Below are 21,845 nucleotides of genomic sequence, written 5' to 3'. Positions count from 1 at the left end.
CAGTGGAACAGTGTTAATGTCACCTCAGAGATTTTGTTTCATTTTTCAAAGCATGTAGATGTTGAGTCATAGTCCTTTTTCTAAAGACTTTAATGAATGAAATGTGACTCTTGTGAAATGCATAGCTTGCATACATTTCAATAGGGTGAGAATTAGAATCTTTTCCATTCTTGTCTGTTTTGGTTGAAATGATAGCATGTTAGAGGTCAAGCTGACAGATTTCTCTTATTAAGGCTGCATATTATTTTCTATCATAGGGCTCTTTTATTAATTAAAATTTCATGTAGTGTCCAATTGAAAATGTTAATAGTGATGCAGAACATTGACTGATTTGTTTGTAGATCTTCAGGTAAAATGCTTGTTCTGTTTCTCAGAACAAAATAAAAGAGAGTTATTGGTTTTTTTAGTAATGTTGGTAGAAAGGGGTTTTTTGTTTGTTTTTGCTCTTTATGTATTTAATTGAGAAATCCTTATCTTGCTCTGCTTTGGAGGAGAACCTTTTAGTTAGACAGCTAAATATTTTTAATCAGTTGGGCTCTTTTTGAGGTAGTCTGTTCAACAGAGCAGAGAAGCTTGTTGATGAGAAAGGAAATTGATTTCATGTATTCAAGACTTAGATTGGTGTCTAACCTGCTCCTGTCATCCTGCAGTTTCTCTTGATTATTCAGCTCAACCATCAAGAAGATTGCAGAGCACTTGGTCAACACTGGGGAAATTGATATAAGGCACAAAGTTCTGCCTTAATTCTAATCCACAGAACCTGGAGTCTTTATTAGGATAATTCTTCAGCTGGTTTTCTTGCCACTTTTTCAACCAAGCTTTTCATGCAAGATGCTCTGTCTGCTTCCTTAGCTTAGAACATAGTGGATAGTCTCATTACCATCATGGGTTTAGTCATATAATTGTGTGAATGAGGAATTTAAAATTTTTGTAGTGAAGCAGTGTTCTCATCAACTCTATTGTTTATAGGAGTGGGCAGGAACAAGTGTATGCTTATGGTCACATTTACCCTTTCTCTTATTATTTTGAGATGGTCGCAGTTACCCTTTCTCTTATTATTTTGAGATTCTTTTTGTAGATGAGCTGGACATTTCAGAAGAGGCAGAGAGGCAGAGGAGGTGATTGAATACCTCTGGAAATCCAGAATACTGGAAGATTCAGAGCAGTATCTTAGTACTTAGTGTCATGTAAATAGAAAGCAGTTATATACCATGAATATCTGAGTGCATCTCTTTCTGTGACTGTGCATTACTGCCATCTAGACTGTATAGGTAACCTTTCTTTCCCTACCTCCTTGTCTCCACTAAATAAGATGAGAATAATGAGCACTGAATTTGAGCACTGGATACCTGTTTATCACCTGAACTGTGATATTCCTTAAAACTGCTGCAGTAGCTGTGAATTAATTTTTAACAGGGACCTCCTCCGAAGATCTTGCAGCTTTGTACATTTATCTACAGCTTGCTCTGAGTTGCAAAAGGGAAACCTGCTCACCAAATGAAACATCTACTAATGTGCTGAATTTTCCAAGGTGACATGTGTTTCCTTAAATATATTGGCCACACTGCCAGGAAAGACAGAACTAGACCTGAACATAGGTGTGTACAGTGGTGGTTTTAAATGGAGTTGAAAAAGATAGCTTGGCGCTGACTAACACAGGATGGAGTTGGTGAGAGTTGTGAAGAATGGCTGCTGCTACTTCAGTTAGTTCTCACTGAGGGCTCATGGGGAAGTTGGGAATGCACTATGTGGTCCTAAAAAAATGGAGTTTTTGCTTTTGACAGAGCATCATTTACCATTGCAGGGTAAATCTTTTTTTGCCTCATGTTCAGTCATGATCGGTGAAGTGAGAGAGCAGAATGCATTCCACCATTTGTCCCATGTTTTGTGTGCATAGCACTTTTAAAGGTTGATGGAGATTTTGTCTCTTGAAATTAAGTATTTGAGAGCAGAAGAGCAGCTGTACTGCAGTTGTGGCAAAAGTCCATTTTACTTGTCCTGGGTCTGGCTTTGACTTGTTGCAGATACCAGAAGTGTGTAAGAGCAGGGCAATGACAGTATGCTGTGGTCTGTTCTGCCAGTTTCTATTCATCTTCATGTTGCAGTTTTCCTGTGCCAGAAGTGTTAACTCTGTTTTTAATAGCTTTTCATGAAATTTCTGCTTGGATGTATTTTTAAACTTGCTTAAATTTGCCATGCCTACATCTACAACATAATTGAGAAATTAAATGTAATTTTTTAATGGATTGTGTAAATCTCCCATTTGTGGTTTTTATTCCATTCCCACACCTTCAATCTAACAATTTTATTTAATGACTCTGAATTTGCCTGTTACTGTCAGCAGTTGTTTTCACTTTATTAATACTCATGACTTTAGGGATTTTTTGCACTTTTTTTCCCTCTAAGCTAAGAAGTCCTAATGTCCAGCTGTTCTTGTTGCCATTCTGTGCCTCAAAACTCTGCTACTGTTCTCTGTGTCATTTCTGTGGTTTTTCCTATATTTGGGTGAGAAATGAGATGACTGAATGGCAGTCAGTATTAAAAATGCAGGAGCATTATGGACTTAAAAATAACAAAGTGATGCCACGGATGTATGCATCCGTAAGTGATGTCTCTTCTGTATTCTTTTCTGATCATACCAGTATCACAGTATTTTCAGTTTGGGGTTTTGGGGCAGGGTTTTTTGATTTTTTTAAGATGGTTTCTGAACACTGAATTGGTGTTTTATATAACTGTTTATTGCAAGTCCAGTATTTCCCTCCTAACCAGACAAACTCAGGTTTTTTGTGTACATTAAATTAGTATTGTTTGACCTTATATGTAGCCATTTATGTAGATTAAATTTCACGGGTCGTTTTATTGTGCTGGTAAAAGTATTCATTATGATTAATTATTGTGAATGCTACTCTTTGCAGTTGTCTTTTGTTCTTTACACTTAAATAAGTCCTTATCAACATTTAACTTTACATCACTATTCATTCCCTTGTTAGATCTCTTATCAAGAGTGCTGAGCAGTAGTTTTTAATACAGGTGATTCTGGGATTCTCAGTGCAGAGAACTCTTTTCTCTCTTTTATATCTTTTATATCTTTTTTTTATTTATCCATGTGAAGACCTTCCCTTGTTAGGCTGTGGTAACTCTAGTTTCCTTCAGAGCTTTCAGCTTTGAGGTGAGACATCTTGTTGAAATTATATTTTAAGTCAAAGATGACTTCTACATGGATCTTTATTCATCTATACTTAAGGACTCCTTGAAGAACTCCACTAGATAAGGGAAGCCTTACTTTTCGCTGTGTGAACTGTTCTTACTTTTTGTTGGTATGTAACAATTTTCATGTTTGCCAATTCCAGGTTTTAGCTTTTCAGCCTGTACAGCTCCTACCACTTTGCTCTATGCTGGTGTTAGACTTTATAGGTTGTTTATTGGATACAAAAAGTTATGTTTTACTTTGAGGGCAAAAGGGCAAAAGCTGCCCTAAAAGGGCAGCTTCAACCCAGTAGCTCTGTGCCTGCAAAGGTTTGCAAGATTTAACTGTCTTGCATGACTAACTTTGAAAAAAGTCTGGATTCTGGTAGGAATAAATTTGTTATTGTGGTTGTTTTTGATTATGTGCTGGTTTTGATAATGTGCTTTTTTGACATCTTTGTAATTTTTCCCTGTATCTCAGTTGAAGCTGTTTACACATCTGTTTTGATTTGCATATTACAATTTGAAGCAAACTGTTTCAGTGGATCAAATTCTTAGACCAAATACACATTTTCTAAAATGTTAAAAGAAAAGAAAAAATTCTTTTTAAGGTGAAAAGTATTGTGTGTTAAATCATGTAGTAGTTATACAGAAATTCTTTCCTAGGGGTCTCAATATTAGTAGTATTCTCCTACTAATACTATCTTTAGAGCCATGAAATTTAGAACAATGTTAGAGTCTCTCTTGGTATGTTTTACTAATGAAATGCAGAAGTTCATAAATGTTCAAATCCTCACTTCGAGTCTACTTAATGCTAATTAAAAAGAATCATGACAAATGGAGGATTAGTTCTTATGCCAGATTGGGGATTACTAGTCTTTAAAAGAAATACCTTAGAAAGGTTCACTCCTTAAATAAATTTGTACATACTGAAGCAGCTTACTCCATATGATATTGATTCTTTAAGTATTTCTTTAAGATGCATATATCTTTCCATAAAGAATTATGGATTTACAGAATTAGCCAATAACCATTCTAGTATTTTTCTTTAAACTCTGGAAAATTGAGGGGGAAATCTGTGTCATAGTATCTGCGTGGTCAAATTCTGCAGATCTTGTTACAGCACTGGAGGTTTTGCCTTTTCCTTTTTACTTAGGTTGGAAGGAGAAAGAAGATTGAGTTAATTTAGTTGAGGCTTGTTCTAGGAGGTCTTACTGTTGTGATGTGAAAAACTGAAATGGACCCCTTGAATGCTATTTTTTAAATTTTTATCAATGTAATTGTTTGTGACTATTTTAGTAGGCTTCTTAGACTTCAAAATAATTTCAGGTCCCTGTATTTAAAAAATAATTTCGCAATAATATTCTTGGTGGACTTGAAATTAATAATTGAACAAATTTGTACTCTCAATTTTGCAGTTTTTTAGTATCTTCCAATAGGCCCCCTAAAAATAAGTTTGTGCTTTGAGATGTGAGGTTTTTGGTAAAGAGGGCCTTTAACATAGTGGAATATGAAATTGCCTGGTTTTCTTTTATCAGCTGGTTGTAAGGCAGGTAATAAATAGGAAATATGGTATAAATGTTAGGTAAAGCTTCTGAAGAATTGGTATGAGTCTGGCTTTACTTAACAAATAACTATTTTTGTATGCTGAAGTGGTTATTAGTGTTGGCAGTGGTTCTGTGCAGTAAAGCATTTTGTTTAATTTTTATGGGAATTAATAAAAATTGATGTTATGAGTGTAAATTGCCATTAGTTATGCAGTTGTCCTCAGGATTCTCAGGAAACTGTGTGAGCTCCAGCTCACAGAGCAGCACTTAAGCTGACTCACACAGTGAGCTCAGGAGCAATATAAATGAGAACAAGAATTAGAAGTTTACAGCACACAAACTGTGGTCCATGTTTTGTTGGTAATGCAGGCCTTTTTGTATATCTTTTTCTAAATGTACTGACTTCTGGAATTATTCAATTTTATTTTTATTTAAAAACTGATAGACTTCATGTTTGAAAGAAACTAGGAATAGGAACTCAGACAAAAAAGTCGTTTGTGAATACCATTAAAAGCAACAGTAGTTTGTTTTCATGTCTTCATTTTTTCACCTGTCATATCAATCCTGTGAATCACTGAAAACCTCTTTGCGTATCTCTTGGCTTTATGACTTTAGTCATGTAATGGAAAAAGTTGGAATCTGCATTAAAAAAAACTCTGCATCCTCACTGAATTCTTTCCAGTGCTTTTAAAAAGACTTTCAGAAGTTCTGTGCTACTAGACAATATTTTGTTCTTCCTCAGGATGTTAGCACTGTTTTGAGTGGCTGAGCCTCTCTTTTGTAAACTTGGAGTTCTATGTAAATAAACTTATCTCCCAGCATTTTGAGGGTGAAGAGAGTGCAGATTTCAAGCCCAGATGTTGCTATATTTTTGGTGATGAGGAAGGTCGACAAAAAAGTTGTAAAAGTGTAATTTTGAATAAATTTCTTAGGATTTGGTGCAGCAGGGAGATTCTGTCAGATGTGAATGTAACTCATTTAATTCCTAAGTGCTATTGCCAGAATATGTTAATTGTGTCTGATGCTTTTGTTCTTGTGATTTGATTGCATTAGATTACATGCTTGCTATAGGTAAACATCAGCTTGTATTTGTGACTAGAAATAGTTGTAGCTTTTCATAAATTAATGTCTTGAGGCTCCTGTGATTTATGTTACTTGTGAGTGCAGTGGTTAAGAAATAAAGCAGCTATGGAAAAAAATCTGTTTCCAGACTCTCTTGGAGGACTGACTTGGATGCAGTTGAAGAAGTTGCATTAGAAACAGAGAGTGACTTATGTAGACTGTTCCTGTTTGCCGTTGCAAATTAAGTTTTCATATGCATTGATTGATTTTATGTATTTAATAGATTATTTTAGTTCTCAAGGGTTTACTTTAATCAGGCCCTTGATTTCTTTAAATTTTGAAAATAACTGCATTGTTAATCCAAGAGCTACATTTAAAAAGCTACATTTTTAAAGTCAATAGTCTGTTACCTGCTAAAACTCTTCTGTCTTCCTAGGCTGTAATTACTTGATGCATTCCTTTGGCTGTGTACATCGTTATCCCCACTTTTCCTCTTTTCATGTTTCAGGCTCAGTGGGCTGTGTATAATGTCAGCTTTGGGTAGTGGGTTAACACTGCCCTGGTGTTCTCACCGTAGAAGGGGGTGACCTGCTTTAACAATTGCTTTGAGAACTCCATAAAATGTGACAGCAAACAATGGTTTGGTTGAGGTTTTTTTGGTTGTTATTTTGTGGTGTTATTTTGTTTTGCTTGTTATAGCAGCATGATAAACATGTGGGATTATTCTTTTTGAATTTAAAGAAAATAAGTTTAATTACGCTGTTATCTTTATTTTTAGAAAAGCAAAAATGAAATAGAGAGTGTGTTATTGTTACAGTAATAAATGTGTCAGCAGTTAAAATTTCCTGTTATGGCTTTTAGCCAGATGTCTCCCAGTAAAAGTAGAATGATGTATGTAACTTCACAGGTTGCAGTTTGACAAAGGAGCAGTGGAAACCAGCAGCAATTAGAACACTTGTTGTGTTCTAATTTGGCCTCTGATTAGTCTTCTCTCTGTGTCTTACATTTAGTCAGAAGGGTGAAATATTTTTTTCCTCCCTTGAGTTGTTTTCTCTGAATTTCCATTGAATACTTATTTGGGAGGGAGATAAAGGGAATGAATTAAAAGGAAATTAATTAAATGTCAAAAGCATTTTTAGCTTTTCTGTTGTGGTGCTTGAAGTAATTTACCACCTCTTGGAAGTAATTGATTTGCTCATAATGGATTAAAGGATAAAAAATTATTTAGGAGAGTAGTTATGTTTAAAATGCTGTAAATATACAAGAACTCTTGTAGGGTATATGTGACTGTGAACTTAGGGTACATCATGAAGAAGGTTATTTCAGAGCTATCTGAAATTCAAATATTAAAATTGTTCAATGTTTTGTTGAAGAGTTGTCCTATCAAGGCTTCTGAGAGATGATACCCAACTATATAAACTCTTTAGAAGATATGAAATAGAATGAGAGCTATGAAGGGGATAAACAGTGGGATTCAATTACTAGAGAAGTGTGCTTTATATTTTTTGTCATTAATATTATCTCATGGAGAAATGACAAACAAGAGGGTGTGTGTGCGTGTTGACATCACGGACACCAGACTGTGTTGTCTCATGTCTGACCACAGTAGTTGTGGTCACCCAAGAGCACGGGGATTAGAGGCAAGGAAGGAGGCTGATGGCATTCCTTTTTTGAGTTATGTTCTGCTGGAATTGTGTTTTCCTCCCATTTGGTCAGATTTCTGATCTGATGACTTTCAGGCTGGCTGAGGTGTACTGTTTGCTCCCAGCTGGGAAGACTCCTTTGTTTTGAATCACACCTCAGGTGTATGTTGATATTCAGTTGGTTTGAGCATGGTCCTGGTAACATCAAGGTCACAGGTTCAATCTCTGTAAGGACCATTTCTTAAGAGCTGGACTCAATAAGATTCTTGTGAGTCCTGAAAACTGTAGTCAGCATCATTCAGAAGCTGGAATATTGGAATAAAGTACAGAATAATCAGCTATTACAATCCTCTATATCTTTCCTCCTTCTGGTCTCTGACTTTTATGGACTTCAAAATTTAAATATATTAAAATTCTTATAATTCATTTTTATGTTATTTAAGTTGAATTATGTTTTCTATCCACATATGAAAGTACTGCTCAGTTTTTGGCATTGAAATAGAGATTTTGTAGTCCCTTTAAATTGCAGAGCCTACTTTGTGCTCCAAGAATGATGAGAGACTTGTTTAGGGAATTGGTGTGTATTTAGCATTAGTTAAAGGTGCCATTCAGCACTTCAACAGGAATATTTTATAGTGGCTGAAAGCCACACTTACACAGGGACAACCAAGATGCATCTGTGGCATTCTCTAGGACTCAGTCACCGTTTCTTCTCTACAGTCATAGATCTTGTGAATGACAAGGTGGGGGTAGTTGGAATGGTTGAAGATTAGCATCCCCTGCTGTTTTGTAATTATCAGAATCTGGACAGTCATTTATTTGAATGAAATAACGCGTACAGTTTGTGCCTCCAAAGAAAAGCATACATAATGTGATTGTAAGAAGAGGTTTTCAGTCTCTCAGTGGGATGTGATAGGGTATGTTTATAAACCTCAACCTAGCAGTGTCTCTGCAGTGGAATTCCACTGGTATTGAGATAATAATTTGCACAGTCAAATTGCTTTCCTTACAAAAACCCAGGGAATTATGAGGCCTAATCCTTTATTAATGTCAACCCATAGGCAGCAAGAAAGCGTAAGATTGCCATTCGAAAAGCCCAGGGGAAAAATCTCGAGGCCATCCGAGAGCTGAATGAGTATCTGGAACAGTGAGTGTCTCTTACAAGAATACGATTGTGTTTTGCTATTCTGATAAATCTTTTTAATTAAAGTGGAATTTGCATTTAATTTACGCTTTTGCTTCAGTGCTAGTCATTTACAGAATCCCTTGCACATTCTTTCTTTTTTTCCTTTTTCCCTCTCTTGTATCCTCTATACAGATTTGTTGGTGACCAAGAAGCTTGGCATGAACTTGCAGAACTTTACATCAATGAACATGAGTAAGTTGTTTGCTAAGTCTGCATAAAAAATGTTAATTTGAAACCCAGTCTGTGTAAGTCAAAAACCACAGTGATTTTTTTTTAAGGACTAATGTTACAAAGTATGTTGTCTCATTTCCAATATACTAGGCCTCAACTGGAAATAATTACCAAGCTTATTTGGCTACCAAATACTTTTAAAAGGCATTTGTTTGTCAAACAAAAGGAGTTTACTTAATTACCTGTTATGTTTCAGTAGTTCTTAAAAATCTGATATTTAAAAGAAGTGGTTTGAGTGCAGCAGTGAAAAGCAGATATATCCCATCATTTTTTGTTCATGTTATGTATTTTACTTGTTAGAGATGTTAAATTCCCTACTTCTAAAATCAGTTGATCCCAGCAACCGATATTCCAATTTTCTTTTAGCCTACCTCTCCCAGAACTTTTAGTAACCTCTTAAAAAAAGCCAACAAAGCAAAACATGAATCCAGAGTTGGAGGCATCTGGTCGCCTGGGTACAAAACCCAGTGCGATCAAGAATGCTGAATGTTGTAGTAACTTGCTTATTGGATATTTAATGTTTTTGTTAGCTTTTTTTATTGCTGTAGTGACAGGAGGAAATCCCAGTGTGAGAGGATTAGCTCCAAAGCCTTAGTGCAAGTTTTCTAATATCACAGCATTAATTCAAACCTCCACCAAAAGGCGTATCTTTTTTTTTCTCCTTTTTCTTTGGTTCTTCAGGCCAGTCTGAATTATATCACAATTGTTTCCTTCTTTCCTTTTAAGAGGGTAGTAAAGGAATCAAATTGTCAAGGAAGAAATAGCCATTCTCACCCTGAGGGAAAAATTGTTCCTCAATCACCTCTCCTTGCACCCCATTCTCAAAGAAAATAGTTATTAAACTCTTTTAAATGATGACTTCAGGAATAAACTAGAATTTTGATACCCACACTTCCATTTGTTTGGGGAAATCTACCAGCCACTTTTCCAAGAAAATAGCTATTAAAAAAAAAATTGGCTGGAAAGATATTTAAGCTTGTCAAATCTGTCAGTACGAAAGTGAATGATAGAGTGGTTCGAACATACGTATTCCATTATTGGGTTGGGTTTTTTTGCTATAATCTTTATTATGAAATTGTGCAATAAAACCCAAGAAAGAAATTGCTTTTGCTTGTATTTGTTTTGGTCTGTAATTCCAATAAAAAGCAATATGTAGAACTTCAGTTCATGGAAAGAATTCATTGTCCTCACTATACTTCCATAAGCATCATTATTATTATTTTGGTAATAGGGAAAAATCAGGCTCTTGGCTAAAAGCAACTAAAAGTTAAGTTTTAAAAAAGAAGGCAATTCCTCATTTTATATGTTTTATCAGGGTCACAAGTCACAGAGCTTGTGAAATCACCATGCTCTCATTTTTGTTTATAAATACAAGTAGATGTACAAGGTTTACACAGTCCTCAGTTCTACCCTGTTCTGTAGTGAGGACTCTGGCTCCTGCTTTTGGAGAATGAGGTGGCTGCCCTTTTATCTCCAGATTAATAAATTATACAGATACATGACAATCATAACGTGCACTGGAGAAAACCACAACATATTTATTTTAGGATACAAGATTTTCCAGATAATATGGCTTAATATGGTCTCATAATTGCTAAATTGCTTTTACTGCAATATTAAATATCTACCCACACTGTCATTATAAACCTTGTATCTCTGAATTTTGGAATCCTATGGCATAAACTGAGCAATAGTGATATCACATACCACTAAATGATGCAAATTCTGCAGACAGTTCTATTTGAAAGATTACAAAACTAAGATTCTTCACAATAAACCTGCATTTTGAGCTTGACTTCCTAATTCTTTCTGAAAATTTTCGCTAAGAAACTCAAGGACTAGCCTTCTCAAATTATAAGGATTTGCCCATTTGGAGAGGTTCGATGCTATTTTCATACATAGATTTGGAGTTTTTGAATTTTAGAACTGTTAGTGTGTTGGTTTTTTTGTCTCAATTCTATGGTTTACTGTTGGCAGGTAAAGTTAATTGACAGTGTAAATGCTGTGATCAGTAGCTGCATTTATGAATCCTCTGGTAGTTGAATTTTCTTAGGAAAAAAAGAAATTATTTTGTAGTTTCAGTTCAGTGTCTTAAAATACCTAATACCTGTTTCTACTCATCACTAATGCTGATAAGAAACAACACTTATTAATAAGAGATGTATATATTAAATGTTTTTCATGAGCTGTTCCAGTTATACCTAGACCATTAGATTTTGTGTGTTTCCCCCCTGTCTATGATATAAAAAAAACCAACTTGGTTCTAAACTTTATTTTTAAATGAAGCATTTTAATTAATTATGAATCATGTGATTTTATGGGGGGAAAAGTAAGACTTGTATTGTGCTGTAAAAAATCTGAAGCAAAGATCTGTGTACTCGTGTCTCATTTTATCACTGTTTTTGGTATTCCACAGCTATGCAAAGGCAGCCTTCTGCTTAGAGGAGCTTATGATGACTAATCCACACAACCACTTATATTGTCAACAATATGCTGAAGTAGGTATTTCAGAAAAATCAATTACTTCTGATTACAATTTCTGGTTTTATGTTAGAGAAGTGGTGAAAATGGTTTCTTTAATTTTTCCCTAGGAGATTTTAAGAGTTCACAGAGAATGCTAACGTCTCGTAGAACTGAACATGTTCTGAAAACTCTGTTTTCATACTCAGTGACTCAGTCACAGTGTGACTAAGCTAAATATAACAGGGGAAGAATTATTCAAGATAAAAGCTAATTTTAAATGAACTCTTCTTATTGAAATTTTTATGCACTTTTCAAAAAAGTGCTTGAGAAGCTAAACTTTTCTACAACAATGCTGCCTAGGAGGTTATGATACATTGCCTGTTGCTGTGGACTCAGATCTTGGAATCCACATACTAAATTCTGCCTGAAGGAGCTCTAGTGGAAGAGAGGTAAAAGCTAGAGGTAAAGTTAGAAGTTTTAGCTCAAGATTTTAACCATTTGAATTTTCATTTTCTTTCCAGATTATTTTTTCCCCTAAACGATACTGTTAACTGCTTAGAATAGGTTTAATTTGTTTAGTTAACATGGGTAAAATTCGATTGACATTAAAACTTGAAAGCCTAAGTAGCTTTCTCATAGAAAGACTTCGAAGCATATCTTCTAGTATTTATCCCTCTTTTTGTTGATCTAATATCTGGAAAAATGAATAGAAAAACAATGGAGTAATCCTCTAAACTTTGTGTGCTATTTTGAATACATAATGAAAGGCATTGTGTTGTTTTGTGAACTGTTTCCATGCATGCTGTGGGAGAATAGTGTCAGTATGGATTTCTAGTAGTCAGAATTAGGATTTAAAGTTTGTGCTACTTTTCATAAGAGACAGTCCCAAGCTTTCAGGTATTTATAGGTGAAAAATCTTGTAGCAATGCATTAATGAAATTAATGCTGGGGTTTTTTCTCTTATAGTTAAATATTTTTAAATGTATACATTGTGAAGAACTTGGATTTCTCCCAGGCCAGTATTTGGCCTTTGATAGGACTCACCTGATTTGAAATGTCATGTGAAACAAACTTGGAGTGAATTTTTGTAATATCATTGCTCCAAAGTGATTGCCTGAGGTATGAATGGCATGCAAGTTTCAGGCATTTACCATTTTTACAGGTTAAATACACTCAGGGGGGGCTTGAAAACCTTGAGCTGTCAAGAAAGTATTTTGCACAAGCACTGAAGCTTAACAACAGAAATATGAGAGCTCTATTTGGACTTTACATGGTAAGCATAATTATGTATTTTCCATGTTATCATTCTGAATATGTTTATGCATGCATATTATCCTTTGCCATTTGCTGTTTTCCCCCTGATTTTTAACTTAATAGCTCAGATTATTAGCACTGTTTTAAAATATGGGGTATTTTTCATACCGTTGGAGTATGGATAATTTTGTGCTAGTAATTACTCCTTACTGAAGTGCTCTTCACCTTTAAGTCTTGCCTGTATTTTCAAAAGAATTATTGTTATTGGCATGGGAAGGTAACTTGAAAAAGGATTTAAAGTCGTACATCCTCTCTAGAAGATGATGAATTGCTGAAAAACACCAGCACAGTAGCAGTGATTCCTTGCACAGTGGATTTATTTATATAAGTAAAAAACTTTGTTTGGTTCCTAAGTAATATTTTTTATTCTTTCAGGTGAGGGTGAGCATATTTTATCTAGAGTCTTATCTGCTTTTAAAATGTGTTTTCTGATGCTACAGGGAAAATGTCATGTTTTTAATGGCGGCTTGGACATACAAGTAATGTATTTTATATTGTCTCTGGTAAAAAATTGGATGTGGAAAACTAATTCATAACTCTCACTTTAGGAGAAGCAAATTGGATTAGCTGATCATGTCCAGGTTTGGTTCTTAACTCAGTACAGAACTGAACTGAAGTCTAATGTAGCTTTAAATAGAGCAAACAATAGTTTAAAAAGTCTAGCAAATTCCTATCTGGATGCTGCTTGCTGGTAACTTTTAAATATTTTTTGTCTTTTTCCATTATCACTGTGCATGGGGCTTGGACTGTAAGGATGCTCAGTGTTCTCAGCTTATTTCATGCACATAAATTTTATAATTACGCCGGGTTTTGTTTTTATTTTGTTGTATTCCTAGTCTGCCAGTCATATTGCTTCCAATCCAAAAGCAAGTGCAAAAATGAAAAAAGATAATATGAAATATGCCAGCTGGGCAGCAAACCAAATAAACAGAGCATACCAGGTTAGTACTTCATTGCTTTATGATACTCTTAACTTGCTCTATAGTTCTTTTCTGCACTTTTATCAGCTGCTTTTCAAGAGGTTAAATATGGCATGTAAATCAGCATAATCTGCTTGGATTTTTTTACATTCTACTTCTGTTTGATTTTCTGGAAACCTTAATTAATAAAAGATTAAGTTTTCCCGGAAACCTTAATTAATAATTTTACAGTTACTAATTGCTATCATTTACTTGATAACTTTAAACATATTTTTCCTACTAGCATTAACTGAATGTACATTACTGTAATATTGACCTTCAAGACTTGGTTCTACAGCTATTTTGGTAAAACTTGGTATGTCTTAATTGTTAGAGTGACTTTGTTATCTACTTCTGCTTTACTAGAAAACAAATGAAAATTCTAGGATTTTTGTTTTCCTTGAGTTTACTCTAACCTTTCAAAATCATATTTAATTGCCTTAATATTTGTGACTGAAGTTGGTTTTGTGTAGTTTTGTAGAGAAGCGCTCATTGAGTTGTGAAAACGTAGATTTTGTAGGCCATAATCAAAGCTTGCTGAAGTCATTGGGAGTCTTTCCAACTTTTCAAAAAGTTATGTGTAAATTTTTATATTTCCTGTTGTATTATAAGCCTCTATTTCTTTCTATAAGTATGAGTGAAAACATGTTTTAGCTCATAGACTCTGCTGTCTGTGTATCCCAAATATATTATGTGTATTTGACTCCCTTACAGCTATTCTTAACAATCTGCCAATCAAAGTTTATATATAAGTAATCCTGGACGTCAACATCATACAGTCCAATTCTTCCCAGAACTTTTTTGTTGAGCAAATGTATTGATATTAAATGCAAAGACTGTATACATGTAGTAGCTCTTCTTAATCCCTGCAATATTTCAGTATTGGAACACAATATTTAATTTTTTTCTTCTTGCTACTGTTTCACAGTTAATACGACCAAATGGCCTTTTTACAAGCAGCACCTATTAGGGAATTAAATTAGATTTTCCTTTTACAGACAGTGCAGTTTTCTTAATATTTAACTGTATTTCAGTTCCTTGCCAAGCGTGCAGCATCTTGTGGCTGATTTTGATATATTCCAAGTTAGAGATATTTTCCATTTCTCCTGCTTGGCCCTGTAGCTTCTGACTGCACAGTGAAGAGCATTGTATCCCTGGGGACGTACAGAAGCATGTTTTAATATGTGCCTAAAGTTTATTTCTCTTCTGCTCTTTAAATTGCTCTGCTTTTCAGTAATAAACCATTTACCTGCTCATGATGGTAAGGTGTGTATGAATTAACTACCTTGTCTGATGTTTCATAAATAACCAAGGCTTCTTTTGACTTGAAGTATGCCTGACATTCCTGTAAGCACAGTGCAGATGGAAAATTCAAGTATTGCAGGACTAAAACCAAAAAAAACTCCAAAACCCCCCAAAAACAACAACAAAATACCCCACAAAAACAACAACAACAACAAAGCAATCCAAAGAAACAAAAAAACCCACCAAACCCTAACACAAATCCAACCAAAACAACCAACCACTTACAAAAAACCGTTCAAGAATGGAATACACCATAGATTCATAATTGACAGAACAAAACAGGTTTTAAAAGATGTGTGAATTTTTAGTGAAAAGCAGTATTCCATGTTTTACATCTTAGTAAAATCAACTAGATTAGAGTGGGTTTGCATATGTTTTAAGTAAATATTGTGACTGGAGTTCAAAGTACTGGTAGAGACTTGTTAGCACTTCTGGGAAACAGTCCCTTTCAGGGTGCATCAGGGAGGAAATTTGAAACTAGTGAGGGCCATGGAATGGCCTAGAAGACCTGGAAATAGGCATCTCCTGGTTCTAAATATAATGGATGTTGAATTGTGACAGTTTCTACTTAACTGATTCCCGTCCAGATAAGCACACCTGTTTGGTTTTTGGGTTTTTTTCCTTCTTTTCTGTCCTCATGGCTTTCTGTTAACATCATAATGTCTCTAATAAAACGTGAATTTTTTGGGAGAGGTGTGGTGCTGGGGGCATTTTTAAGTGCAGGGGGTTTAGGACTATATATGCCTCCTTTTCTGCTCTTGTTAGCTGTTTGGGATATAAAGTGAAGAACACTGTGTGCGATGAGAATCTTAGGGGAAATTCAGCTCTCGAGAAAATGAAAATGCTGAAGCTCAAGCCAGGATTTGGCAAATAAATGGGGTGAATACCCCCATTCCCCTTCCCAGAAGCACCACAAGAAGCTCCAGTGAGCACAACTGGGCAGGACATCCCCAGGCCAACCCCCCTGGGTTGTTACAGTGCTGCAGAAGCCTTTGGCTGCTCCAGTCTCTGTGCCAGAGACTCAGGGCATCGAGCAGCTACAGCCAGGAGTGTTAGGTGATGCAGTAGGTGGCAGTCACCCTATGAGTCAGTGCTGATTTGTTGCTCCCTTGGTGAGCTGAGCAGTTGGAAATTGTCACCATTTGGACCTGAGGATGAAACCTTGGTCACTTAGTGCCAAGGGAAACTCTTACAGTGTTCCTGCCTTAGACAGGTTTTAAGCTGGATATTTATATGATCTCTATAAATCCCCCCACTTTCCATGCACTATCCACCTGTGAAGTGCAGTAAAAGCCTTAACATTGACTTGTTTTATTGGTGGGACATTCTCATACTGCTAAATGACATTTTTCTGGTGGCCATGTTCTAGAGAGCAAGAGGAATTTAGAATCCTGATTTGGATATGTATTCAAATTATTTGAATTTGTGACTTTAAATTCCAATTATTAATGCAAAAATTAGTTTTGAGCAATTGTCTTGCAATGAGATCTTTCCCCCTTTCCAGTTTGGATTTGAACTTGAGTTACCAGAAGTTTGCTCAGTAATTTTGGAGAACTGCCTTTAGTTTTTTCAAATGACTGGCTATAGTTGCTTTTTAATTATTTAATTATTTTAAAATTTATTTTGTATGCAATTTACTTGAAATATTTTTACTGGTCCTCTTATTTCAATTTATTCTGTCATTCAAGCAGTATGCTTTAGGACTTGATTTTTGCTTTTCCTGTGCATTCCTCTAAGAAATCAGAGGAACCTCTTAGTTTGTTGCCATTTAAAGAAAGCAGTGTTTAAGTATAGAAAGAAAACCTTACTTCCCCAGTGTTGGTTAGACTGTGCAGCACCGTCTTTACAGGAAAACACAGTGATAAAGAGTAGTTAAAAAATTGTCTGAAATGCACAGATATTTGACACTCCAGCTAGTTAATATACTAAATTTGATGTTAAATATGTAACCATTCATGCTGATTAGTACTTCTCATCTGTGTCTAATCTAGGAGAAATGTAAACTTCTTCAGGAAGACAGAAAGGTTTTGTAACTAGGGCTGCTGTATGGAGTTGGAATTCCTGGCTGCTAACACATCCTCTGAAAAAAAAAAAGTCATTATGCTCCAGGCTTCTTAAATTTAATTGACTGGGTGGAAAAAAGACCCAAATAAAATTTAATTTTAATCTTTTATTTCAGAAGCTAGTGAAGTACTCCTTATTCAAAGAATTTGTTTTATTTTTATTATTATAAGCTTACTTTTGCCTTACAACTGGGAAACAGGGTCATTCCATATGTGCAGACCCTGAGAAGAACTTCTGTCTGTTCTGAGGACATGAGTCACAGTTACTTTAACACCAAAACAAAATAAGGCTACCTGGTGCTCTTCAATTAGGTAATTGGTTTAGCATGTCCTCTGGTAGAAGCATTTCAGCAGAGGCAGGCAAGTTTGATTAATGCTCACAAAAATCTTTAATGTGATCCTACTCGCAGTAATTTTCCAGATACATGCTTCTTGGGTACATTGCTAAACTTTTCTGTGTTAGCAATGTACATGTTATTTATGGCTGGAGAGAGGTGATTTTGTTACTAACCATTTGGGAAACAGAAAATTAAGTCATGATTTAAGAAATGGATTCCAGCTCAATCAGTCAAATTGCTGTGTAATGGCTGAATAGACAAAATAATTGTTCGTCAGGGCAAATTCGAAGTGATTACATTTCCAAGTGTGCTTCTGGTTGTTATGCCGTAGAGTTTGGTTTTATTTGTTCAGTTTAAACTACATGTCAGTATGATGAAGGCAACTGCTCTTGAAATTACCAAGTAGCATTTTTTTAAACCAATGTCATATGTCAATTTTGCTTCCAGTGTCCATGTCAAGAATAAGTAAAATATTTCTTTACTTTGAAGCTTTTCTCTGCATGCTTTCTGCATGTCTTGCCAAGTGCTTTTTGGCCGCAGTATATTTAGGCTTCTGTGCTTTTTATTGAAATTTCTGAATGCTTTGAGTTTGAAACAATTTTTCACTTTAAACTTTTGACTTTTTTTTTAAACTTACTTATTGTTGTGAAAGGATTTGGAATTTCCAAGTGTCCGTTTAATGTGGACAAAGAGAGGATATTTTATTCAATCAGATAAAAGCATAAGTTGCTGCTTTCACCTTGGAGTGTCTTAAGAAATCTTGGATTTTCCTCTGAAGTTGACTATTGCATGTCACTTTGGAAACTGCCCACCCTGAAGAATGGGTTTGTATGTACTACTAGAATCAAAACCTGGTACACCAGTTAATGACCTGGAAATATAAACCATGAAAATGCAGTGTTTTCAGTACATCTCTAAGCTGTAAAGTGTTGTTACAGTAACAAAATTTCCCCTAACTTTGATTTGAGATAGCTTATTATTTACTGTGCCAAAACTGTTTTTTAAAAAACCTCAATGCTGATTGGGAATTGCAATGCTAGATTGTAGCCTAGGGGTCAAAAGCAGGTTAACAGGTCCTGCAGCTTGTTACTGGTGTGATATTACCTGAGTTTGATGACTTAATCTTTCTTAACAGGTCATGAAGAGTTTGCTAAATTAAGTTAATTATAAGAGAGAAGGGACACATTATAAATCAAGGACTAGCTATGCAAGACACCAGTGGTATTTGAAATAAAAAACTTCAAATTGAAAATTTATTGAGTGTTTAGATGTTAACATTTAAGTAGAGGATCGGTTGTTTTACTAAAAGCAAGTTTTAGTTACTGTTTCTGTAATTTCTTTACTACCCCTCCCAACCTGAAATGCAAAACTTTTTAATGCAGGTGTATTAAAAATGGTTAGGAGTTTCATTTGACTAATGACCAACCTGGTTAATGAATCTCCTTTATTAGATATGGCTAATGAGTGATGGCAATTGTCAGTATCATTAGAAAAACCCTTTTGAATTCAACATGGGGTGGTCAGCATTCCCTGTCCTTCTACCCTATTCTTCTTAAAGCCACTAGTAGTATTTGTTAAGCTGTGTCTTTCTTCCTTATCAAGACAGACTTAATTTCAAATGTTCTCTGAAATTGGTGTTTTGATTGTAGGCTACAGTCAAGTACAATGTCATCCAGCATGGTTACTCTGAACCATAAAATATAATTATATGTTGTCTGGATTATTTTATAGTCAATTTTGATAAGTAGATTTTTTTTCTGTCTTACTTTAACAGAAAGTATTTTTTCTTTACTTCATGGAAGAAGGTAATATAGCTTGTATTCTGGTAAAAATTCTGAGGTTTAGTTTTGTGCTTTTAACATTTAGTAAATAGAGTTAATTATTGGTATTTGGTGTGTAGAACTGTTATTTTCACAGGATTTAGACATAGAATTTCAGATATATGACAAATAACAATCCTTTCTTTTCTGTTTAGTTTGCAGGTCGCAGTAAGAAAGAAACTAAATACTCTTTGAAGGCAGTGGAAGACATGTTGGAGACCCTGCAAATCACTCAGTCTTAGCTTGGCACAGAGATCTAATATGAAATTTTCCAATACCACACTCAACCTGTAATGACCTGTGGGTTATGTTACTCTAGTGCTGTTAAAAGTTAATTTTGTATTGATTACGTGCTATATAAAATAACATTTTATGAAAAGTAAAATGCCTATTTATTGCTGCTATAAGAAATGTGATGAATACCCACTGAAATTAATAACTTATCCACATAAACAACACGAAGAAATGACGTGCTGCACATCAGTATCCTCAGATTTTTGTATGTACAGTACCTGCTTCTAAGCCATAATTTGTAGAAATAAATTGTTAAATGATTAAGAAAATACAGTGACTTAAATTTATATATGTAGATTAATAACATATGCTAAATATTTTTCTTATTTGCACATTTAAGAGTAAAAACATGCTACCAGGGTAGACTTTCTGAAAAATACAAGGAGTGATTATGAGTACACATTATTAGAGAAGAAAGTTTGTTAAGAGTTTTCTTAATGAGTTCATATCTAGTACTGTAGAAATGGAGAAAACTGACTCGTGGACTTTGCTTCAGAAGTGCTGTTGTACTGGCTTAAGGGCAAAGACATTCTTCTCTGTGCCTTTTTGGGCAAATGCTTCCATGTCCACGTAATTCTCTGATTGGTGTATGCATATTCCCTTTTTTTTTTCTTCCTTCTCTGTGTCCTTTCTTGTACATGTGTTCCACATGGTGAATTTCATGTGGGGCTCTGTGCTGGTCTCTATGTTCTGTGTCCCTGGTATGGGCACCCCTGCTGTGGCTTCTCCACATGGAGCAGGGGGTACTGCGCTGAAGGGGTGACATGAGAGCTTGTTCAGCTGCCTTGCACTTACTGAGAGATAGTGTTTGTTACACCATCAGCATGAAGCATCTAGCACACTGTAAAACTCTGTTCTGTTTGTCTTCAGACACTTCTTTATTTACTCAGACAATGAGTCAAACACCCTCATTCAAGCATTTTGCACCTCTGATCGTTCTGGATGTTTTTCACATGTGCACTGTGGCAATTCAGTTGCACAGCCATCATTTCATTTACTGCAGCTTCAGTAGGATTGCATAACAGCATCAGCGTACCCTTGGCAAATTCTAGTACCAGTGTTGCAATGTTGTTTTCATGGCTGCTACAACCATCCAAGATGATTAGACTTTCAGATTTTATACTGCCTAATCTATATAGATGGATAAGTTAAAGTCTGTGTATTAAACCCTGTGATCCTGGGCTTGATGTAATAAAACACAGCTGAGTTCCTTCTTAAAAACAAACCAGCAACAAAAAATTCCTTCAAAACTTGTAAATGTGTATAACTGAGATGTTTTTTGCATGAGACCGGGCCTTCAAGAAGCATGTAGGATCTGACTCTTATCCATGAAGTAGGTTGGAGTGTGACAGAATGGGTGCCATGCCATGAGAATTAATTGTATGTGGAATCATAAAATAGCTTAATTCACTGCTGTTGAAATACAAAACTGCAGATACTACATAGTGTTATATTAAATCATCCAATTCCAACTGGGGGAAATAGTGCACATCCTTTTATAATAATAATTCACAAACTGGTCTTGGAAGAGTATATGTGGTTAGATTATATATGCTTTGGGTGGAAAACATCATAGTGAAAACATATCATACTTGGTCCTGTGTATTTCTGTTGTAGTCTTTGGTTGTATGAGTGTGCCATCTAGAGTTTTAAGCCCTCATTAATATTTTTTTTCTGTTGTGCCTACACCTTGTATAACTTGGTTGCATTTTAAAATTTAAAATGGTGGGAAGTTGTACTGAAGATTAAAAATTACTTAGTGTATAACATTTTACCTCCAAGCTATTAAAAACCAGCAGTGCAGTTTTTTGTGCAGCAGGCACCTCCTGCTGAAATATGCTATATAGAAAGCTTTGTTCAGAGGCAGCTTTTAATATAACAATGTCAGACTTGGGTATTTAGTATATCAGTTTCTCTGTAAGGAAATTTGTTCTGTTTCTTGTTTTCAGTTATTTGATGACAATTTTCATGTCATTTGGCTGCTTAGTACCTTCTCATTTTCATTACTGTTTAGCATCTCTTTGAAATTACTATTTAGCACTCTGATTTGTGCTTGTATTTTGGCAAGATTTCCACATAGTAGAGCTTACAAGTCAACCTTGTAAATATTTCAGGCAAATTTGTGTTTACTTCAAAGGTTAAATAAATGACTCCAATGAAAATGCATGGGCCGTCTCCGACAAAACTACTGAATTGCAGCAATGGAAATTGAGAGTATTTTTCATAGTGAAATTTAAAAATAAAGTTTAAAAATCCTCTGCAGGGGCAGTAACTGCTTGCAATGCCCTGCACTCTCAGCAAGAAGGGGCTTGCTGAGAGGAGAAGCTGTCATATAATATGATCTTTGAAAAAGTAATTTTCCAGTTCTAGTAAATGATTTTGTAATGTTACGGATGCTGTGTTGCATTAAAGAATAGGTTTTCAGAGAATGGGT

At 35.2% G+C, this 21,845-nt stretch overlaps 1 protein-coding gene across 1 annotated transcript in view; it reads left to right on the top strand.

Annotated features, from left to right (window-relative positions):
* EMC2 (ER membrane protein complex subunit 2) overlaps positions 1 to 21,577 on the top strand; it is a 37,788-nt gene extending 16,211 nt beyond the window's left edge. The window contains exons 6-11 of the mRNA XM_071421372.1: positions 8,500 to 8,585; positions 8,757 to 8,816; positions 11,272 to 11,353; positions 12,481 to 12,591; positions 13,469 to 13,573; positions 19,273 to 21,577. Of these exons, the coding sequence (XP_071277473.1) occupies positions 8,500 to 8,585; positions 8,757 to 8,816; positions 11,272 to 11,353; positions 12,481 to 12,591; positions 13,469 to 13,573; positions 19,273 to 19,359 (531 nt within the window). The 3' untranslated portion in view covers positions 19,360 to 21,577. The remainder of the gene's footprint in view (positions 1 to 8,499; positions 8,586 to 8,756; positions 8,817 to 11,271; positions 11,354 to 12,480; positions 12,592 to 13,468; positions 13,574 to 19,272) is intronic.
* The last annotated feature ends 268 nt before the right edge of the window (positions 21,578 to 21,845 follow it).

The sequence above is a fragment of the Agelaius tricolor genome, unplaced genomic scaffold, assembly GCF_023055355.1.
Source record: "Agelaius tricolor isolate 1412-34295 unplaced genomic scaffold, bAgeTri1.0.p SCAF_2, whole genome shotgun sequence".
NCBI lineage: Eukaryota > Metazoa > Chordata > Aves > Passeriformes > Icteridae > Agelaius > Agelaius tricolor.
This window is presented reverse-complemented; position numbering and strand designations above follow the sequence as displayed.